Source organism: Phyllobates terribilis, unplaced genomic scaffold (genome assembly GCF_046119375.1).
Source record: "Phyllobates terribilis strain yellow unplaced genomic scaffold, ASM4611937v1 Scaffold_1__5_contigs__length_1240528914, whole genome shotgun sequence".
NCBI classification, from domain to species: domain Eukaryota; kingdom Metazoa; phylum Chordata; class Amphibia; order Anura; family Dendrobatidae; genus Phyllobates; species Phyllobates terribilis.
The window spans coordinates 373,713,058-373,734,675 of NW_027362761.1; the positions used below are offsets into that span (position 1 = coordinate 373,713,058).

At 39.7% G+C, this 21,618-nt stretch overlaps 1 protein-coding gene across 7 annotated transcripts in view; it reads right to left on the bottom strand.

The window, feature by feature from the left end:
• The window catches only part of NOS1 (nitric oxide synthase 1), a 640,233-nt gene that overhangs the window by 20,829 nt on the left and 597,786 nt on the right, over positions 1–21,618 (bottom strand). For all 7 annotated transcript variants that reach the window (XM_073676378.1, XM_073676376.1, XM_073676375.1 and 4 more), the window contains 9 exons: positions 21,383–21,468; positions 21,142–21,286; positions 17,588–17,692; positions 17,255–17,313; positions 11,678–11,794; positions 9,768–9,942; positions 6,191–6,329; positions 4,054–4,132; positions 644–837 (listed from right to left, as the gene is read on the bottom strand). In XM_073676378.1, the coding sequence (XP_073532479.1) occupies positions 644–837; positions 4,054–4,132; positions 6,191–6,329; positions 9,768–9,942; positions 11,678–11,794; positions 17,255–17,313; positions 17,588–17,692; positions 21,142–21,286; positions 21,383–21,468 (1,099 nt within the window). The remainder of the gene's footprint in view (positions 1–643; positions 838–4,053; positions 4,133–6,190; positions 6,330–9,767; positions 9,943–11,677; positions 11,795–17,254; positions 17,314–17,587; positions 17,693–21,141; positions 21,287–21,382; positions 21,469–21,618) is intronic.

The following is a 21,618-nucleotide window of genomic DNA, read 5'->3' on the forward strand; positions in this document are numbered from 1 at the left end:
GTAAGAAGAGAACGCAGTGAGCAGGGAGAGCAAAGACCAGCCCCGCTTCCAAAAGTGATGTTGGTTTCGGGTGCAGGGCTTGTCTCTGCTTTTCTTGCTCGCTGGGCTATCTCCTTACAATGCGTACTAATAGTGTGCTTCCTTGCTGGCTCGTCACTTCACATCAGAGCTGGCGAGGGACGCATTGTCACTGTACATTAAAAAGAATATTGCACAGCGACAAGATTCTGCTGAGCATATGTTTCAACTGACAACCGACGCATGGTCAACAGAGCAGGGACTAGCCCAGTCCCTGAAACAGACATCACTGATGACGTTTTGTTTCAGGGTGGAGGCAGAAGCCGCGGCAGTGGCAGCAACCTCTGCCCCCTGATGCCATCTTGTTTGAGTATCCCAACATGCATGTGGGTTTTCAAACAAAGCATTATCAAAGAGGAAGTAGAAAAAAAAACAGAGTAGTGAGGGAATGGTAACTAATTTTTAATTAAAGTATATTAGAATAGTAATTAGATTATTACATTAAATAGAGATTTAGGTTTAAATCAGTGTTAGTTTCGACCCACCCATTTAAAGAAATGCATGGAGCTCCAAAAAGTAAGAAGCCATGTGAAATACATGTATGTTAAGGGGTTTAAATGATTACCTAGGGCTGTATTTCTTTCCTCCAAGATTTCTACCCTGACCAGCTGATTGACCGGAGGGGGGTCTTCCAACCTTTCAATCAGGGCATTGACGAGATCATCATGGTTGCCTGGAAATATTCCCAAGTGGTCTCCAGGTTTGTACTTCAGCTCTTGATGTCCATTTGTGTGAAGTTGAAGGAATATAGTAGATCGACTACAAAATGTATTTTTGTTAGTATTTGCCTATGATTTGAAATACACGCACATACAAGATACATTATAATGAGATCGTTCAGAATTTTAAATTACAGTCAGGATGAAAGAACCAAAGAGAAAGCCCTGTGTTTGTCATAGGAAGTGAGGTGCTGTACTATCCTGCCCCATAGGTAAAGCGAAGACTATATACTGCAACCTAAGTAATCAAAAGAGGATCTTGCACAATGGATTCGTATGTCATGGGGAATGTGGGCAGACTTATACCAAGCATAAGAACCAGTACCAAGTGCTCTCACCATGTCTGTCCTGGAAGAAAAGTATAATATTTAGTTATGACTAATTATAAGGTCAACATGGCTATTACTAACTACTATTACTACTGCACACTCAATGGGTTTTGATATACTGTAAAGTTGGCCTATCCTTAGAAAACTATGGCCCCAATTCATCAAGGGTTTTTTACCAGCAAACTGGAGTAAAAAACTTTGAAAAGTCGGAAAATTTTGTTCAACACATAGCTGCTCAAAAATGTTGAGACTTTTGTTATTTTTACTACATTTTTGCCTAGCTCTGACAAAGTGAGGTGAACTGGCTTGTGACAGGATATGGCAGTCCATGCTTGTCAAATTTTTGGTGAACAGTGTCATATCTTACAAGACAAATCTTGCTTCAGTCCCTGACTGGAATAGGATTTCTGATGAAACACATACAACGGGAAACGCCACTTCGCATCACGCCTGATTCATTAAAAGGCGTGCGTCTCTTATTAATCTGGTGTCTCGTAATCTACTCTGAAAAACGCTGGTCTTGATAAATTGCTTAATTGATGAATAAAGTACAACTTTATTCAACATAATCACCTTTCAACTCTGTACATTTAATGCATTGATCAAAAAGTATTTTGAATCCTTTGGGAAAAAAATTGCTATCCTCTTCTCTAAAATGCACTTGTCTTACAGTTTGATACTTTCAATAATTTTTTTGAATTTCAGAAAGAGATAAAAAAACAGATGGGGCTAAATATTGAGAATATGGCAGATGATTAACAATTTCAAAACCGATTTGAGTTTTGAGGGGCTACACAAGACTTGAGGGGGGGTGAATTATCCTGCATAAACAAAGTGCTTTTGGAAAGTTTTTGCTGAAGTTCCAATCTTCCCCTGACATGGATAACTTTTCTTAATCAGAATTTCAAAATGACATAACCCTTTCTGCTAAAACTTAGCATGCTCACTTGTCAGAGTTAATACCTTTTCCATAGCAACAGGGTTTATTTTTGGATGCTAGAAATATTCAAGACTAATTATTTATCCATATGTCCTCATGTATAGAGTCGCTGTCCTAAAACAAAAACTCTGCCCTTAAAGTGGACCTTTCACTAAATATTTCACGTTGAACTGTACACACAATGTAATAGTGACTGCAAAGTCCATTACGGAGATATTAGCAATCAAAATATTTTGCCCCAATGAGTTAATTTTCACTAAAGGTAATTTGTCACCAGGTTTTCGCCATCCAATCTGAGAGCAGCATTATGTAGGGGCTGATACCTTGATTCCAGCAATGTGTCACTTACTGGGCTGTTTTTCATTTTGATAAAATCACTGTTTTAGCTGCCGCCGATCTAGCAATTCTAGACCCCATACGCCACTTACTGACAACTTTCTGTCCATGTACAGTGTACTCAAAAAGCTGCCAAATAGTGGTTGGGACAGGGCTATACAGAGCTCATGAATGTGCTTGACTACCTGGCAACAGGTTTACTAGTCCTCTAATGATAACCTCCTGTTGATAAAACAGTAATTTTACCCACTAATATTTTATATAATACAGCATCTTTCAAAGGAAAGAACAAGCCCCACAATAGCTTAGAACAGGTTTCTCAGTGTATGAGATGTAATGATACAGCTCTGATATGATGGTCAAACCTCCCCCCATAAGTCAGTGTGGGGGCGGGGCATTGCAGCTGAGTGTAGTTGTGTCACAATACAAACCCTTCTCTCAGGTCTTCTGATTACTGAGTGTGTTTATTTCAGACTTATGTCTGTTGTGCTTAGGCAACTTGTAATTGCTCAGCAGTGAGAGATGTCATGATATCTCTCACTGTAGTAACCTGCCCTGCCTGTCCTGGAATATTGTGATGTGAAATAAAATAAAACTCTGCTCTGATCTCACTGAAGAGTGATTACAAGTTGAGCATAATAGACATAGGTGCGATTACTGACACATCTCTGGACAGGCACTGTGGGGAGTGGCAATACAGCAGAGCTGACAGTGGGAGGATAGTGGATAGAAGGGTTTGCAATGTGACACAGCTAAACTAAGCTGTGCTGCCCCTAATCCCACAGGGATCTTATCTGAAAGGTGTTAGTTATTTGTGTTTTCTAATCATGCAAGAGGTTTGACCAGAAGATCAGAGCTGTATTATTACATCTCCCACACTGAGAAATATGCTTTTAGCTATTGCAGAGGGGATGTTCTTCTTTCCTGATTGGTCAGTATCATACAGGGAGGAGAAGTACACACCCCCAATGAAAACTCTAATAACACTAAAAAAACTTGAAACTAAAAAACTTAACTCATTAGGTGGAAAATACTTTGATTGCTAATATATACACAATGGAAAGGTAACATAAATGGAATGAAAACTGCAGAATAAATCTTAGGGCAATGCTATAAACTGAAGGCAACTACTAACACTTAAGGTAAATTAGCATGTATTCATTCCAGGACCTTAGTAAAATTTATTGTACACCTTGTAGATTACAACTTATTTCTACAATTCTTTTTATTGATTTCAAACATGAAATGAGGTTGTGTTAAAGGGGTATTCCCATCTCCAAGATCCTATCCCAATATGTAGTAGGTGTAATAGTAATAATAATATTACCAAATACCTCCAATTAGAAATGTAGTATAGTATTTTTGATTCGCTATGCCACTTACCTCATGTGCATGCAATACAGGACCTTATGTATCCACGGTTACGGCCACTAGCAGCTAGCTAACTGTCAATTTATCAGTGGACGTAACCATGGATACTAAGGTCCTTCAATGCCTGCACATGAGGAAAGACATAGCGAATCAAAAATACAATACTACATTTCTAATTGTAGGTATTTGCTAATATTATTATTATTACACCTACTACATATTGGGATAGGATCTTGGAGATGGGAATACCCCTTTAATGAGGAATTAAATTTTTTTGTACCTGGACTTTGCACTTTGTAGATTCTGTCGACCTAACAGCCTTGCACCATACACCTTCTTTCTGTGAATACTGTAGAGGGCTGGTAAGACAGAAATGTTGGATTAGAAATATAATATGGATAGTATGTGAGTATAAAAAGATAAAGGAATGTAAACTTCAATACTAATTATCTCAGCCCACTATGAATAATGAATGACTCTGATCACAACCTTTATGGGTTGGATCCAGTTGAATGAACACGTAAGTAAGGTGGGCTGCGCTGCTGGAGTAAATCAATTCTTCAGAAATGATGATGAGAATAAGGTTTTTTTTTTTTGCAGCGGGTTTCAATGCTGTACTGGCGTCTTTATCAAGTGAAAAAGCCAAATGATGGGTTGGCTCATCTTTTAGAGTAAAGCTGCACGTCTGATCAGTCAGCTGTCTGTTGCAGGTTTGGCTCCCTGTCTCCTTTCTCCTGAAAGCAACTAATTTTGCTCTCTAAAGTCATAGCTAGTCGGTAATAGTATTAGATGGCAACCGTTCCGATGAATGCAAAACATGAGTAGCTCAAGTCTGCCAGAGCAGGAACTACCCTAAAGGCACTCATGCACATTAGATTAAAAAGTGATGAAAATGAACCATTTCAACCAAATTGTTCATTGGGAAAAAAATTAAAGTGTAACCGTCATTTTAATTTTCATTTCATAAATCAATAGTGCACATGAAAATACAAAACTTTGTAATATATCTTAGAGAAATTTGCTTCTTTCTCTGCCAGGAGTCTGATTTTTCATTTTCAAAATTCTCAATTCACAGGTAAAATCTGTCTTCAGCAAAGACAGATTGTTACATTACTGAGATAGGAGATGTGGGCTGAGGGCTTCTGCCTCCGCTCCAATTTACTCTCTCCACTTCCCACCCATCTACATCATATCTTATCAGTAGTAGCTGCCATCTCCTATCTCAGTAATGTAATAATCTGTTTTCACTGAATACAAATTTTACCTGTAAATTGCAAATTTTGAAAATTAATGATCAGTCCTGGAAGAGAATGAAGCAGATTTCTCTGATAAGATATATTACAAAGTTACTTCTTTTCATGTGTACCATTGATTTATGAAATAAAAAGTAAAATGACAGTTACGCTTCAAGAGCAAAATATAATTTTAGGTGACTGATCACATATCATTATTGTTTGAAATGAAGTTGGTCATGTTTGATATTTCTTGTTCTAAAAGATCTTTTGTTTATAAAAAGGTGGTTTGTCTTTGAATTGACTTTCATTGAAGAAATATTTCCAGATTATTCGCTCTTTCATCACCCAGAGTCACTGAACATGCATTGCCAAGTTGAACGGTTACAACGGGCAATATGGACCAAAATGTATATGGCTGTGTTGACATTATAACCGGACCAGACTAGAAGTCACTTCTCAATGTAAGTAAATGAGAGCCAGAAAAAGGCTCTTATACACTCATATTGGGCGCTTGTGACCGTTACCTCTGACGTCCGGTTAGTCAGCTGCTGCAGCCACAAGATGGTGGAATGGTACTGGAGTGACGCCGGGAAGAGCAGAAGACAGCAAATGATAAGTATTTTACTAGGATCAGGGAACAGATATTAGTGACACCATAAAAAATGCGGGCTTGGTGCTTTAAACGATCATTTAACCAGCAAGATGCTAAAATCTAAAGGGCCTTTACAAAACAGCTCTTAGTTTTTGATTATAGAGGGCAGTTTCAAGCTATGATGTCCAAATGTCCTAATTTGGCATGATAAAATAGCTAGAACACATAATTAGTATAAAAAAATAAGAAATACCTATGAAATATTCACTGAAAATATGAGTCATTCATTATGACTTTGAACAATAGCTTTAGGCTCTGATTACACTGGTACCATAGGATCCATTTTAAGAGATTATATTACAAAAATGATAGTGCAGGTCATAATTGATCCTATTTACTAGTAATGCGTCCATCACGTCTCCGTCAGATTTCCCTTTTGCGGGTACAGTAGAGCTGCAACTTATACCATTGCCTTTCAGTGGTAACAGAAACAGGTCAGAATAGAGCCATAGAATAGAACCATAAATAGAACGTAATACTATAAACTGGACAGTGATCCTGTAATTAAATATTACATTTGGTTTTTATACCTTGTGTGAGCTCTGGAGCCTCGGCCACGAAACTGATCCGGTACTTGCTCCTCTTCCAGCTTCGGTCGTTACTAATCAGTGAATTGTTTGCTTTTTCAATATTCACATCATCTCCCACACAAAAGACATCACAGGCAGCCTATGTCCAACATAGATCAACAGAAACCTCTGTTATTCCAAGCCACATACTACCAAAAAACATTATTATTATTACACTGCTAGCCCAGTGGATTCTACCATGAGATCGGGAGTCTTAGCAAAAACTTAAGATGATGGCAAGAGGTTATCCAGCCTTTAAAAATCGATAACTTATCCTTAAAGGGGTAACCACTACTTGGACAACCCCGCCTCAATACTCACTTGTGGTGCGGGTGCCCTTTCAGTGATTTTGGCGCCTGGTCTCCTTCAGACAAAAACTGATTTCCAAAGGAAGTCAGAGAGCAGCAGCAGCTCTCACTTTTTCTGTGTGCCAATTTTGTCCGAAGGAAGTGAAAGTGAAGCCGCCATTGATTGGCTGCAGGGCTTCTGTGACCTAACAATGTCACACGAGCCCTGGGAGACCAGGCACCAACATCACTGGAACAGCTCCCACAACAGAGGTGAGTATTGGCTGTTAGTATTTTACATAGGGGATATATAGCAATTGAAAAGGAGTTGTCCAAGTAACAGACAACCTTTAAGATAAGCCATCAATATTAAATTGTGTGTTGTCAAACTAACGTCAACAACCCACCGATTAGCTGTTTTAAGAATGCCACAGCCTCCTCAGTGCTTACATCGACTAACAGACTGTTTGTGCCTGCCAACACATTTTTCTTTGAAACCGTTCAAGATATTGCAGCATTAGTCCATTCAGTTCAATAGAGAAATATCTTGAATGGCCACAAGGTAAATAAGTGGACCACCAGTGACCTAATATTGGCCTGCTAAAGGCTTATTTACCCCTTTAAGTTTCACCATAAACAGATTAATGGTAGATTTGCAGGGTATTAAAGGGTTATTCTCATTTATTTTCTTCTGGGGCACACCACTCCCCAGCCCTCTGACTTCCTGCTTACAGGGAGGTGGTGTGCTCCTGACAATTGACAGTTTGAGCCAGCGGCATATGGCTGAGCCTGAACTGTGCATTTTCCTGTGCAGAAAAAAGAGGCAGCTTTGCCTTTGCATCATTAGAGAAGTACATGAGCGATAAAGCTAGCCGGATCTAGTGATTTGCCCAGTGCACAACAGCACTTGTGGCTCTAAAGCAAAGTGCTTGAAAGTACTGTGCTCCTTGCCCTGGAAATTATCTGCTTCTGATAAAATATAGATCATTCACTAGCCACCTCTGAAAACTATAAAATTAAAAGAACAGGGAGGATTTTTAATAAAAGGTTTGAGAAAACCCTTTTAAATAGTATGCTAAAAATATTGATTAACTTGAAGAAACTAGAATGATTTGTAAAAGATGCTAGTAGATCATAATGAAAAAAAAATACACTGCTCAAAAAAATAAAGGGAACACTTAAACAACAGAATATAACTCCAAGTAAATCAAACTTCTGTGAAATCAAACTGTCCATTTAGGAAGCTACACTGATTGACAATCAATTTCACATGCTGTTGTGCAAATGGAATAGACAATAGATGGAAATTTTTGGCAATTATCAAGACACCCTCAATAAAGGAGTGGTTCTGCAGGTGGGGACCACAGACCACATGTCAGTACCAATGCTTTCTGGCTGATGTTTTGGTCACTTTTTAATGTTGGTTGTGCCTTCACACTCGTGGTAGCATGAGACAGACTCTACAACCCACAGAAGTTGTTCAGGTAGTGCAGCTCATTCAGGATGGCACATCAATGCGAGCTGTGGCAAGAAGGTTTGCTGTGTCTGTCAGCGTAGTGTTCAGAGGCTGGAGGCGCTACCAGGAGACAGGCCAGTACACCAGGAGACGTGGAGGGGGCCGTAGGAGGGCAACAACCCAGCAGCAGGACCGCTACCTCCGCCTTCCTGCAAAATGACCTCCAGCAGGCCACAAATGTGCATGTGTCTGCACAAACGGTTAGAAACCGACTCCATGAGGGTGGTATGAGGGCCCGACATCCACAGATGGGGGTTGTGCTCACAGCCCAACACCGTGCAGAACGCTTGGCATTTGCCACAGAACACCAGGACTGGCAAAGTCGCTACTGGCGCCCTGTGCTCTTCACGGATGAAAGCAGGTTCACACTGAGCACATGTGACAGACGTGACAGAGTCTGGAGACGCCATGGAGAGCGATCTGCTGCCTGCAACATCCTTCAGCATGAACGGTTTGGCAGTGGGTCAGTAATGGTGTGGGGTGGCATTTCTTTGAAGGACCGCACAGCCCTCCCTGTGCTCGCCAGAGGTAGCCTGACTGCCATTAGGTACTGAGATGAGATCCTCAGACCCCTTGTGAGACCATATGCTGGTGCGGTTAGCCCTGGGTTCCTCCTAATGCAGGACAATGTCAGACCTCATGTGGCTGGAGTGTGTCAGCAGTTCCTGCAAGATGAAGGCATTGAAGCTATGGACTAGCCCGCCCATTTCCCAGACCTGAATCCGATTGAGCAAATCTGGGACATCATGTCTCACTCCATCCACCAACGTCACGTTGCACCACAGACTGTCCAGGAGTTGGCGGATGCTTTAGTCCAGGTCTGGGAGGAGATCCCACAGGAGACCATCCGCAACCTCATCAGAAGCATGCCCAGGCATTGTAAGGAGGTCATACAGGCACGTGGAAGCCACACACAATACTGAGCCTCATTTTGATTTGTTTTAAGGACATGACATCAAAGTTGGATAAGCCTGTAGTGTGTTTTTCCACTTTAATTTTGGGGGTGACTCCAAATCCAGGCCTCCATTGGTTAATACATTTGATTTCCATTGATGATTTTTGTGTGATTTTGTTGCCAGCACATTCAACATTTTACAGAACAAAGTATTCAATGAGAATATTTCATTCATTCAGATCTAGGATGTGTTATTTCAGTGTTCCCTTTATTTTTTTGAGCAGTGTATACATGAACAAAAATATCCATATTCTACCTGGACACCTTATTGGAGTATTTTATGTTTAAATATAGTATGTTGCAGGTCAGGGTTCATTATTTCCATTGTGAATTGTGATAACTATCAGAGAGTAGGGTCATACATAAAAACACATGACAAATTATGATTTCATGCCAAATTTCACTAAAAATGGCCAGTTAAACTTTCCAGCATCGGTTAGCTCAGCTCTGTTAAGTCTGTACTACTACAGTTGATCTAATGACCTCTGCCAGCACAGGCATAATCACGGTCACAAAGACGAATCTGAAGCTGTGCAAAAATAAGTAAACTCTTGTTCAGAAATAAGAGGCATATGAAATCATCCATTGGCAAAAAAAAGTTTATGGATCAAAGGTCTTCTATTCGTACAATAATGAATACATGACTTTTTCTGTATGCTTGCCATATATAATAAGCCTTTAAGGGGGATTTAAAATGGCCTTTTAATACAATTTGTACGTATCCAGTTAAATTCCACCATAAACACAATAGATGCGTTAACTATTAGCTAAAACTTTTACCTTGAATACTTTTTTAGCCCACGTTCGGAAAGATTCCTCTTGTCCACATAGTTCATCTCCCTCCCCCATTTTTAAAATTCGTTCTCCCCCCATCTCTTCTAGCAGAGTATCCACAGCTCGGGCAAAGGCACAGAAATGAGGGTAAGCTCTTGAACCAAGTCCAAAGACTGAGAATCTAAAGTAGAATAAAAACAAGTAAAAACACAAATTATGATGTAGTATAGGCGTATAGGCGTAAAGAAAGAGAACCTGTCCAAACATTTTTACTAAGGGAAGTAGTGGTATGGCTGTATAAATGGCTCTCATAAGACATAAACTCAAAACAAATCACAGAAAAAAAGATCCTTACCAACTATAGGTCAGATTAACCAATGCACTAACATGATACACGAAACTCCCATGATAAAGGTGGTGGCAGCACAGGTGCAAAAAACCCGCGGCGCACCCACTCACACACATACCAATACATGGAAAGGGTGGTTGTAATACGCTGTAAGCTAGACACTATGAATCACTGTGAAAGCCTCATCTGTGTGCATTTTCTAAAGGGGTTGTCCGGTCCAAACAGATAAGTCTGCAGTCACTCTGTGTGACTGCAGACTTATGAATCCTCCCAGTGCCCGCACTAGGCGCTGGGGAATTCACCGGTCTCAGAACCGGGAACGGAGGGTATGTATGCATTATACATACTCCTGGCCAGTGGACGCGGCCTTGCTCCCCACACTTGTATTGAGCCGAGGCCACGACCCAGCTAGTAACGCAGCCATCTAGTGGGCATGGCCTACTAGAGGGTATGGCCGACTAGAAGGCACTACTTCGCTCCATACAAGTGTATGGAGAGCGAGGATGCGTCCACTGGCCGGGAGTATGTATAGCTCATACTTAACCTCCATTCACGGGTCTAAAACCACAGACTGCAGACTTATCAGTTAGGATCGGACAACCTCTTTAATACCAGGCAACCACCCCCTGCATGAATTGGTAGGTTTGTGAGTGGTTGCTCCATCAGTATTTTGCCCCTGTGCTGCCGCCACCTTTATCATGGGGGTCTCCTGCATCCTGCTAGTGCATTGGTAATCTGACCTTGTTAGGTTATTTTTTTTCTGTGATTTTGAAATGGCTATAGAGGCACTTGTCCCCCAATAATAATATATTTTTTTACAGAAATCCAATGTGCTAGTCATGGGAAATCTAGCTTAGAAGCTATATGCAAATCAGGCTGGAAGTGCACTTGAAAGAAGCAGTCCACATCCAGCCTGATTTGCATCCTACTCTAGATTTCCCATGACTGACTCGTTGGATCTGCACAAAAAAGTAACATTTATATTGAGGCACAGGCACCTATACAGCCATATCACTACTTCCATTTGTAAAAGCATGTTGACAGGTTTCTTTTTAAATAGATTCAGATGAGGTCAAAATTGATCTACATGGCAACCATATTATATAGTAATAGTCATACAGTATATACAGTATGTATTTGTCCTATAAACCAGTTTCCAAGCTCCTATCCAGATAGCTGTTAAATGTGTTGTGTCAGGATAAACATTTGTGGCATATCGTAGTGATGTACAATCCACCGGGTTCTGATGATTGCTTGGAGGTGGTGATGGCAACATCACTTCATCTACTTTGGTTCCAATCTGTTTTTTTCTGGGAGGCTACATGTTTGGCGATTGACTCGAATGTGGTGACCTCCAAGAAAGGTAGAGAAGAGCTAATAAGCGACTAAGCTGGTCTTTAGCAGAGTGGGTTGTAGAAACTGACCCTTGGTGATTGGATATTGGTGATATATTTTCCAAAAGAGCTTTCAACAATTTTCCAAGCTTTCGATCTTGTGACTTTTCCTTCATGGTGTTGCAATTTCAGTGTTAAGGAGTGTAGATATTTGTAGAATATCCTATACTTACCTGACATTGGCTAAGGGACCTGCACTTCCAAAATTATCTCCAGGGCCTGTCTCATCTCCAGATGACTTTCGAGCATCAGCAGAAGAAGACACACTGTTAAAACGCACCTTGTAGCTCCTAAAGAGAAAGACAATATTAATTTGAAGTGAAGGTAGAGTCTTCACCTATGTACTGAACTGATACATCCATTCAAGGAAAGAAACCTAAGAGAACCCTATAGTTTTACCATGTACAACTATACCTTATTCTTAAAATGAGAATTTAGTATTTAATTATTATTGACATATTTTGGATATAGTCTAGTCATATTTAGTTTAATTGGGCTAAATTATCTATGAAATCTAATTACTATGATTTGTGATACATAGATCAAGAAACTGTCTCTTTACCGTCACATCAAAATTTGACAGCTCTTCCTATAGTAGCCAAAGGGAAGATACAATGGCTGTCATCATATGTAAATTAATCATTCTGTACATTAATATTTCAAAAACGTATCAAGAGATTAAAGGGGTCTTCTAGTTTAACGGATCACAAAAATCTATTTTTTTTTCTTATTTTTCATGTACTTAGTTTGGAGAATAGATCTGCAAAATGATTTAGCTTGATTCGCAATATTAAAAAAGTTAAAGTACCTTATAGGGAGCCATCTCCGTCGCATGCTTGGTGCTCGGACCGCACGGTGCACAATAGAGCATTCCATCGGTCTTGTGCGCGTATATGCTTTCTTAACTTTTGGATTAACTTGCCCAATAGATGGTCATTTTTTGGGCAGCATTTTAAAAAACAGTCCTTAGTATTATGACCCTTAGTAATCACCTCACACTGATCATAGATCTAATACTGGGTTTGTCCGAAAGATGTCAAATCTCAGTTATGAAAACTGCCTCACAATCAGACTGTTCTAGTTATCCATAGCAGCCAATCAGAGCTCTGCTTTCACTTTACCTCAGTAGCTTCAATGCTGAAAGCTGCACTCTAGTTGCTATAAGCGATCTGTGTTGACTGTCAAGGTGAGTGGACGCTAACTAAGTTATTCTTGAATTTTAGAAGTTGAAAAAATTTGTGGAAATGAATAAAAAACGGTCTTGGAGCTTTTAAAGCACATCCATATCATTCTAAAAAACTGATATTTTGAGGTAACCAACACATGAGTGGACAGGATTCACAGTTTTCGAGCACGTCGGCAAAAAACTAAGAACATTGAAAAATATTGAGTTGCCCGTTTCAAGAGAATTTGGTTCCTGCATTCTGAATTTTTTCACAGTGTTTTCGTCAATTGCATCACTCGTAATATGCAAAACTTGCAAATAGAATGTAAAATTCTCTCAGACGCCACATCGAGGATTTAAAATTAATGTCAAATGCTGCAGCAAAGATGTTTACATCGATTCCTCGCCAATTATTGCCAAGGCATTTGATATCAACCGTCGCACTGTGTTTGTTTTACAACTTTTAAATGTTGGACAAGAAGGCCTAAATTTATTTTGCGGCTTGATGGACATTTGCCATGGCATGGAAACACTTACTAAGCTTGCCTTGAAAATATATATACAGTGAGGAAAAGAAGTATTTAGTCAGCCACCAATTGTGCTAGTTCTCCCACTTAAAAAGATGAGAGAGGCCTGTAATTGACATCATAGGTAGACCTCAACTATGAGAGACAAAATGAGAAAACAAATCCTGAAAATCACATTGTCTGATTTGGAAAGAATTTTTTTTCACATTTGGCGGGAAATAAGTATTTGGTCACCTACAAACAAGCAAGATTTCTGGCTCTCACAGACCTGTAACTTCTTCTTTAAGAGGCTCCTCTGTCCTCCACTCATTACTGGCACCTGTTTGAACATGTTATCAGTATAAAAGACACCTGTCCGCAATCTCAAACAGTCACACTCCAAACTCCACTAGGGTGAAGACCAAAGAGCTGTCAAAGGACACCAGAAACAAAATTGTAGCCCTGCTCCAGGCTGGGATGACTGAATCTGCAATAGGCAAGCAGCTTGGTGTGAAGAAATCAACTGGGAGCAATAATTAGAAAATGGAAGACATACAAGACCACTGATAATCTCCCTCGATCTGGGGCTCCACACAAGATCTCACTCCATGGGGTCAAAATGATCTCAGGAACGGTGAGCAAAAATCCCAGAACCACACGGGGGGACCTAGTGAACGACATGCAGAGAGCTGGGACCAACATTACACAGGCTACCATCAGTAACACACTATGCCACCAGGGACTCAGATCCTGCAGTGCCAGACGTGTCCCCCTATTTAAGCCATTACATGTCCGGGCCCATCTGAAGTTTGCTAGAGAGCAGTTGGATGATCCAGAAGAGTATTGGGAGAATGTCATATGTTCAGATGAAACCAAAGTAGAACTGTTTGGTAGAAACACAACTCGTCGTGTTTGGAGGAGAAAGAATGCTGAGTAGCATCCGAAGAACACCATACCTACTGTGAAGCATGGGGGTGGCAACATCATGCTTTGGGGCTGTTTCTCTGCCAAGGGACTAGGACGACTGATCCGTGTATATGAAAGAATGAATGGGGCCATGTATCGCGAGATTTTGAGTGCAAACCTCCTTCCATCAGCAAGGGTATTGACGATGAAATGTGGCTGGGTCTTCCAGCATGACAATGATCCCAGCGCAATGAAGGAGTTGCTTCGTAAGAAGAATTTCAAGGTCCTGGAGTGGCCTAGCCAGTCTCCAGATCTAAACCCTATAGAAAACCTTTGGAGGGAGTTGAAAGTCCGTGTTGCCCAGCGACAGCCTCAAAACATCACTGCTCTAGAGGAGATCTGCATGGAGGAATGCTGTATGTACACAGTATATTACTATATACAGTATATAGCAGCTGTACAATTCTGCAGTGTACAATTGCATTTTAACGCAAGCACATTTAACAGTTCCTGGCGATGGAACATGGAATTAAAGAGGATTCTCATCTTTATTTGGTGTGTCTACTCTAATTGGAAAACATTAGAAAAAAGTAGTCAATGCTGTGGGTAAAAGTAGGTTGTGTCAAGCGTGTAGTGTGTGGAACAAAAAAAAACACGACAATATTGAGGAATGCAATGAATGATATGAAACACATGAAGAAACGTGCTCCATAAATCAAGAAGGCAGTGCAGGTAAAATGACGATCAACGCTATCACTGAAGTGTTTTTGAAATTGCAGGAGAGTTCAAATTCTTTATGGAAAGTATATTGGAGACGGGGAGAACAAATTGTTTCATGGAATTTAAATGCAAATCCGTTAGAAGATGAAGCTACTTTCGTGAAAAAATAATGTGTTGGTCACATAGAAAAAATAATGGGCATGAGACTTCGCAATGCGAAAAAAAATAACAAAGGTGTCAGTGGCAAAGGTGCTGGAAAGTTAACAGATACAGTTATTGTTGAACTCATTAAGTATTATGGTTTGGCTATTCGCAGACATGCTGACTCCGTTGAGGAAATTTGGAATGAAATATGGGCTACGTACTATCATAAAAGTTTCAACTTGATAAACAGCAACATAACTGCCCACTGGGTTAAAAGAGCTGGTGCAAGTGGCTTAAAGCCAAAGGTACATTCGCAACCCTCCATCACGATAAACCATCTCTTACTGCAAAGGTAGTGGAGATAATAAAGCCAATTTATGATGAGCTGTCATCAGATAATTTGCTGGAACAATTTGTTGGAACAGAAAAGCAAAATAACAATGAATCACTCAACTCACTCATTTGGACGTTTGCTCCGAAACATCTTCATTCAGGTGCAAAGATTGTGAACATACAGTAGCTACGTTTTTGTCAATAATTATCTTTAACAAGGGGTTTATGCAAATTCTTAAAGTAATGGATTTGATGGGAATGACTATTGGACACTAAGCGGAAATGTACGTGCGCACTCGGGACAAGGCTCGCTTAAGACTCTGGGAGCGGCGTTCTTCTGACTCCGTTCGAGACAATAGATCTCAACGCAGAAAAGAGAGAGCAGCTCTGCAGTAATTTTATGAGCATGAGGAAGGATCACTTAATGGTCCTAGAATAGCTGATTGATCATAAGTAAACGAGTCTCTGTGTAATTTCTCTAAACCACTTTTTTCAAATCAGTGCCCACAATATCTCCAGAACCAATTGGTCAATTGAGTTGGCTTGTGCACACATTTTCAGCATATAAGTGCATATCTCCTGTACCGGAATCAAGTCGAAATCTCTTTTTTTGCAATTTTGACAGGCCTCCAATTGTGCCAAAAAGTGGCAAAAATCGATACTCAATTTTGACCATTCACCACCGTTTTGTTTTCCTTCCCACTCCACAGAATTTTTACAGTACTTATTTATACTCTTTTCATGATATAAACATTTGGAAGCATACTTCAAACATGTGTAAATATACTGTAAAAAATCTTATCCCAAAAATCCTTGTACTTTTTCCACACCAAAAAATCTCAAAAATACCATAAAATTCGGGAGGATCTTCATAGGTATACATAGAGCAAAAGTGCACTTTTATGGCATTTAAAAAAAAAATTCTTGTATACTACAAATATACTATATGCTCTCAGTGAGCATTTAATAATGATTGAAACCTAATTACTTTGAACAGGAATTTACAATAATTTCAAGATTTTATTAGATTGTCTCATTTATCAGAAGCGTAAAAGGGTTTGAGCGTCACACAGGGTTTGAGCCTTTTGTCAGAGTCACATACAGTGACATTTGTTGCGCACAGGGTTGCCAACTTGCCTTTTTATTTTTTTCTAGACAGCTTATCAAAGAAACACAGGCTGGCAATATTTTTTGTGGACACATTGTAAAACTATAATAAATCATTATGATTATAAGTGATATGTGTCTTCAGCCCATAATTCTGATATGAAGTCATTAGCTGGATTCACTGTGAACTGTAAAATTATGATAATTACAATAAAAAAAATCTGTATAAGTTTCTTCAGCCTCAAAAATATCACGGGCACCTCAATTTATTTTTACAGACAGGGCAAAAAAGTGACCTATTTTTACAAAATTTCTGGATAGTTGGCAACCTTGGTTGCTCAGTCTGCTGCGCTTTCCTATAAGGTTGACAATAAAGGTATACCAAGAGATACCACCCTGATGGAGGGCAAAAGGACTCTCTTTTGCCCAACAGTTAACTAAATAGAACCCTACAGATGCATCTAATGCATCTATGTATTTATGAGGATAATGTCATCCTGCTAAACATAATGGTGTGATGAAATGTGCACAAAGACCACCAGAAAAATCGTATTTTGTGCCTACAGTAAACAATAGTGCAGTTTTCAGTTTCCAAAGCAGTTTAGGATAAGAGTTTCTGTGGCTTCTACTGGCATGAAGGGCAGCTTTTATACTTGCCAATATGTGAATTCCCGATTGAGGACCATTCCCCAATTTTTCTAGAAACACTCCAAAATGTCCAGTTTTAGTTTTAGGATATCCCCTAACTTTTCGCATTTGGGTTTGCAGGACAGTCCCACAAAAATTAGAACTGGTGGTAAGTAGAGTCTTAATAAATGAGGGCCGGTTGGGTGCAGGGAATCAACCTCTATGGCATAATGTTCACTCACGTTCTCTCCTCCATGTTAGAATTAGGATGTCTCATCTCCATCAGGGCACAACCAAATTTCTGTAACAGAGAAAACATACTAGATTAGGTGCCTTATTTCTGTGGCTTGAGCAGTTGTTTTTTGCCCCAAATGTATCATACCTCACATATGCATTCATGACCCAGAAATTATGCCTGTGCACCTATAAACGTGACTGAAACATTTTGTACTGTGATTCTATCTCTGTTGACAATTTATGAGTATATTTCATAACTCTAACCCATTGTTCTGTTCTTGTATTGTCTTGAATAACATCAGCCTTCAAAATAAGGATTTCATAGATGTGCTTCATACCTCTCCATTTTCTGGTGGGTCTCCATTTCCAAAGGTGCTGGTCACCACTAAGACAAGGGTTTCATGCTCTAAATGTACAGTGTCATACTCTTCCATTGGCGTGGTCTGGAGAGAAAAGTTTTTGCTTTATCAGCAAAACTGTAATGGATAAATGATGGACAACAGTAAACTAGAAAAACAGTGTGTAAGGCAATGCCACTCAACTGAAGTCCCCTGGGAGGTCATGCTTTAAGTTTATTGTATAAAGCGATTTTATTCTTTTCACTATTTAAAAGAGATGGAAGAAGTGGGCAGAGTTTAGTGGAAATTAAGTGGCCTCCAAAAGCCCAAATAATTTAGGGCGGAAGTTGATGTAAATTATAGAACAAATGAATCGTATACTGAAATGAATCGTATCACAAAGATCATAGGCTAAATTCACACATGAAGGGATTGGTGTGGATTTTAATCCACAGTGCATTACAGTAGCAATCAAGTGGATGAGATATAACAAATTTCATCCACATAATGCATTTTTTTCATGTGATAATTGCTGCTGCTGAACATATTGTACAGAATTTAAAATCTGCAGAATAACAATTTCTGTAGCAGATCTCACCCCTGTTGTAGTAGAAGTGAAATCTAGAGTCAATTCCCACCAAAATCTGAATGTTAAATCTGCCGTGGACTTACTGCAGAAAAATTCACACAAGCTGGATACACTGTATAGATCTTCTGTCTGGATGTTATCTACAGTTTATTCATTTATGCTTAAGATTTCTACTGCGGATTTTACCATAAATCAACAAATCCACGGCAAATCTGCAGAAAAATTGTGGCAGACTTTTAGGTTGAAAGTAACCCCTTGATGCACCTCTAAAGGCACTTTCACACATTTTTTTCAGGCGTGTTTGGAGTGGGTCCACTCCAAGAACCGCCTGAAAAAGTGTGCAGGAAACGCTAAAATTTATCTTACTATTCATACCTATGTAAACAAGACTTTAGTTCATAGGTTCAAGCATTTCAGTACCACTTAGCCACTTCAGTTTTCAAAAAATGCCAAGTAGTTAAAAGAAGTGAGCAGACAATTCTTCAGGCATTTTCTGTTTGGAAGATGCTCAATACTTTACTGAGGAGGCTAAAAAATACCTGGAAGGCATCCAGGTGTCTTTTTGTGCTTTTTGTCAGAGTTTTTGTCTCAAAATATGCTAGCTTTTTCTTCATTGTATATTGGATTTAAAAAACATCTGGAAAATGACAGCAAAAAATATGACCAAATAACACTGAAAAAATGCTCAGGAAACGGCCAAAAAATTGCCAAAAAAGGTACATCCTTAGGCTATGTACATGTTGAGTCTTTTTGCTTAGTGTTTGGAACAGAAAATGAGCAGAAAGTCCAAGCTTTTGAGGAGTTTTGATGCTTTGAGGACAATTTGGAGAGTTTCTGCTTAGTTTCTGCTCCAAAAGACCCTTCAAAAAACTGGGTGCACACAACCCAAGGCCTCATTCAGATGTCTTTGTTGCATATATGTGTTGCATTATAAGCTATGGTGCTAGTCACACATCCATGTTTTTTCACAGACGGTGTGTCCATGCAAAATGCTGAGCTCATTGAGGTCGCCACAGTTTATCGTGAGAAAATTCTCACGGTGCTTGTGCTGAGCTCAGTGAGGCCACAGCTGCCCGTGGGAACCAGAGCTTCATTGACCTGCGATAACCTCAATGACATTACTGCAGGTCAGTGAAGTAGTTCACACAGACAGCTGAATGTCTGCCTGGATTCATGACTGAGCCACCGCTCAGCAATGAATTTCAGATTTCACAAAGATAGATTAAGACGTAGGACCTAGGGTTTTCCATATGGATAATCTTCTTGTCGGACAGGTGAGGAATATGGTTGTTTTTGTTATTTTTCCTTTTTCCTAAATAAAATGGAAAAAGAGGGACGGGAAGTGTTTATTTCAATAAAGGAGTCTGTGTCATTATTTCAAATAAAGGACTTTATTCTGGGTGTGTTTTACTTACAATCTGACTATTGGGTTAGTAATGGGGGCGTCTTATAAACTGATGTCAGCTGGCAATACAAAGCTGACATCAACCCCAACTCTATCACTCCTCTTGCCACCGCACCAGGGCAAGTGGGAAGAAAGAGGCTAAGCTCCAGTATTGGCACATCTTATTGAGGCACCATTTCTGGGGTCACTGAGGGCTGATCTTATTAGCCTCAGAGGGAGCCAATATCCATGGCCCCTTCCCTGGCTAATAATATCAGCCCAAAGCTGTCTGTTTAGTCTTTGCTGGTTAGAATTTACAGGGGTAATTTTTTTTCTGGGGTCCCTTTGTAAACTAGCCAGTAAACGCTATTCAAACAGCTGTGAGCTGTTATTAATAGCCAGGGAACATTTTGGGCTAATCGCCCCTTTCCCTGGCTAGTAATATCAGCCCCAAGCGGGCGGCTTTACCTCTGCTGGTTATGAATAATCGGCGGCAGGCCTCGTTGTTTTTTTTCATTTAATTCTTGATTTTACACAATGTACACCGCAGGTGATGAATACCACTTTCATCATTGTCACCAGCTCGCATTGATCACAGGGAGAGCAGGCGACAATGATGTGAGCTGCATTCAGCACCCGGAACAGCGTGAACTGTACCACTGTTTCCCAGGCGCCGGTACGTGTGATAATGATGTGGCATATGGTTTCCACATGTGTGCCACATGTATAAAACACATGGACATGGATATCTCCGGTACTGTTTTTTCCAGTACCGGAAATATCAGGATGTGTGAAAGAGGCCTAACTTCTTTATAATTTCCAAATCTTGAAGCAGTTAAAAGACGTGACATAAGACTGAACATGTGTACAGCTATGCATTATATTTATTTTTGATTGCAATCTTGCCATGCTTTTTCAGGCAGATACTGGGCAGAATCCGCCTGAAAAAAAGACATGCCCTTAAGGTATGTTCACACTGTGTTTTTTTTCCAGGAGATTTTGGGGCAGAAACGCTCAGAATTTCTCCTCAAAAACTGTTTCGAAAACCCTCTTGACAATAAACTGTCCAATCAAGAGGCGGCAACAAACTCTTAAGGGAAAAAACTCTTCTAAAACGCTTCAAAATCTCTTCAAAATTGCTTCAGGAAATATTTCAGGAAAAGAAAAACTCTTCCAAAATCTTCACCAAAAGAAGAGTTTCCTGAAACAATTTCTACTTGAAAACTTGAGGTTTTTGAACTCCTGAAATAAACTCAGTGTTAACAAACCTTAGTATATGGTAACAAGTAGAAGATATGTTACAGAAATGTCATTGACACATCAGCCTTTTCATACATCAAAGCCATTTCAGCTACAAATGTGTATGATTGCTCTTTGTGAACCTACCACTACATGGCCAGCGTTTAAGAAGGCAGTGTCATCTTAGCGCTCTATAAAGCAATCTTGAGATGTGAAAAATAGCAGAGTTATTAGTTATGCACCAGTCTCCTTTCTCATCAGTCCACAAACGTTTTACTTGATATGCTGCATCATTACACGTTTCATGCAGGTTCATTGATACAAGATATACAATAGGCTGACCTTCGCATCAAAGGCATGCTTGAATATTTCACATAATGTTTTTGCATAGACTTCAGATTTGCCAGTTTCAGTCGCATAAAGAATTGTAGCTTTTACTCTTTTAGCCATTGCCTGTCCCATCAATTTTGCTGAAAATTTAACTGCCCTGTAATAAAATTTTAGCAGATGTGATAAATATTAAATTTTATATACCATCAATTGGTTGTACTGTCTATTTTCAGACACTAGGATAGCTACTTACTTGGCCAACTTCTTGAACCCGATGGCTCGCTTCTTAGTTGGAGTCCCATTCACTCCTTTCCAAACATGAGTATTCCAAGGGTCAGGCTGCACATTCCAAAATATACATGTTTGTTGTCAGAATATGGTACAGTCTATGATGATTTACTAAACTTTCTGCTGACTGCTATTTATTTCCTCCAGTCATGTCTGCAAATTGCAGATGTGACGGGAGTGCAGGAGCTGTCTGCTAGTTAC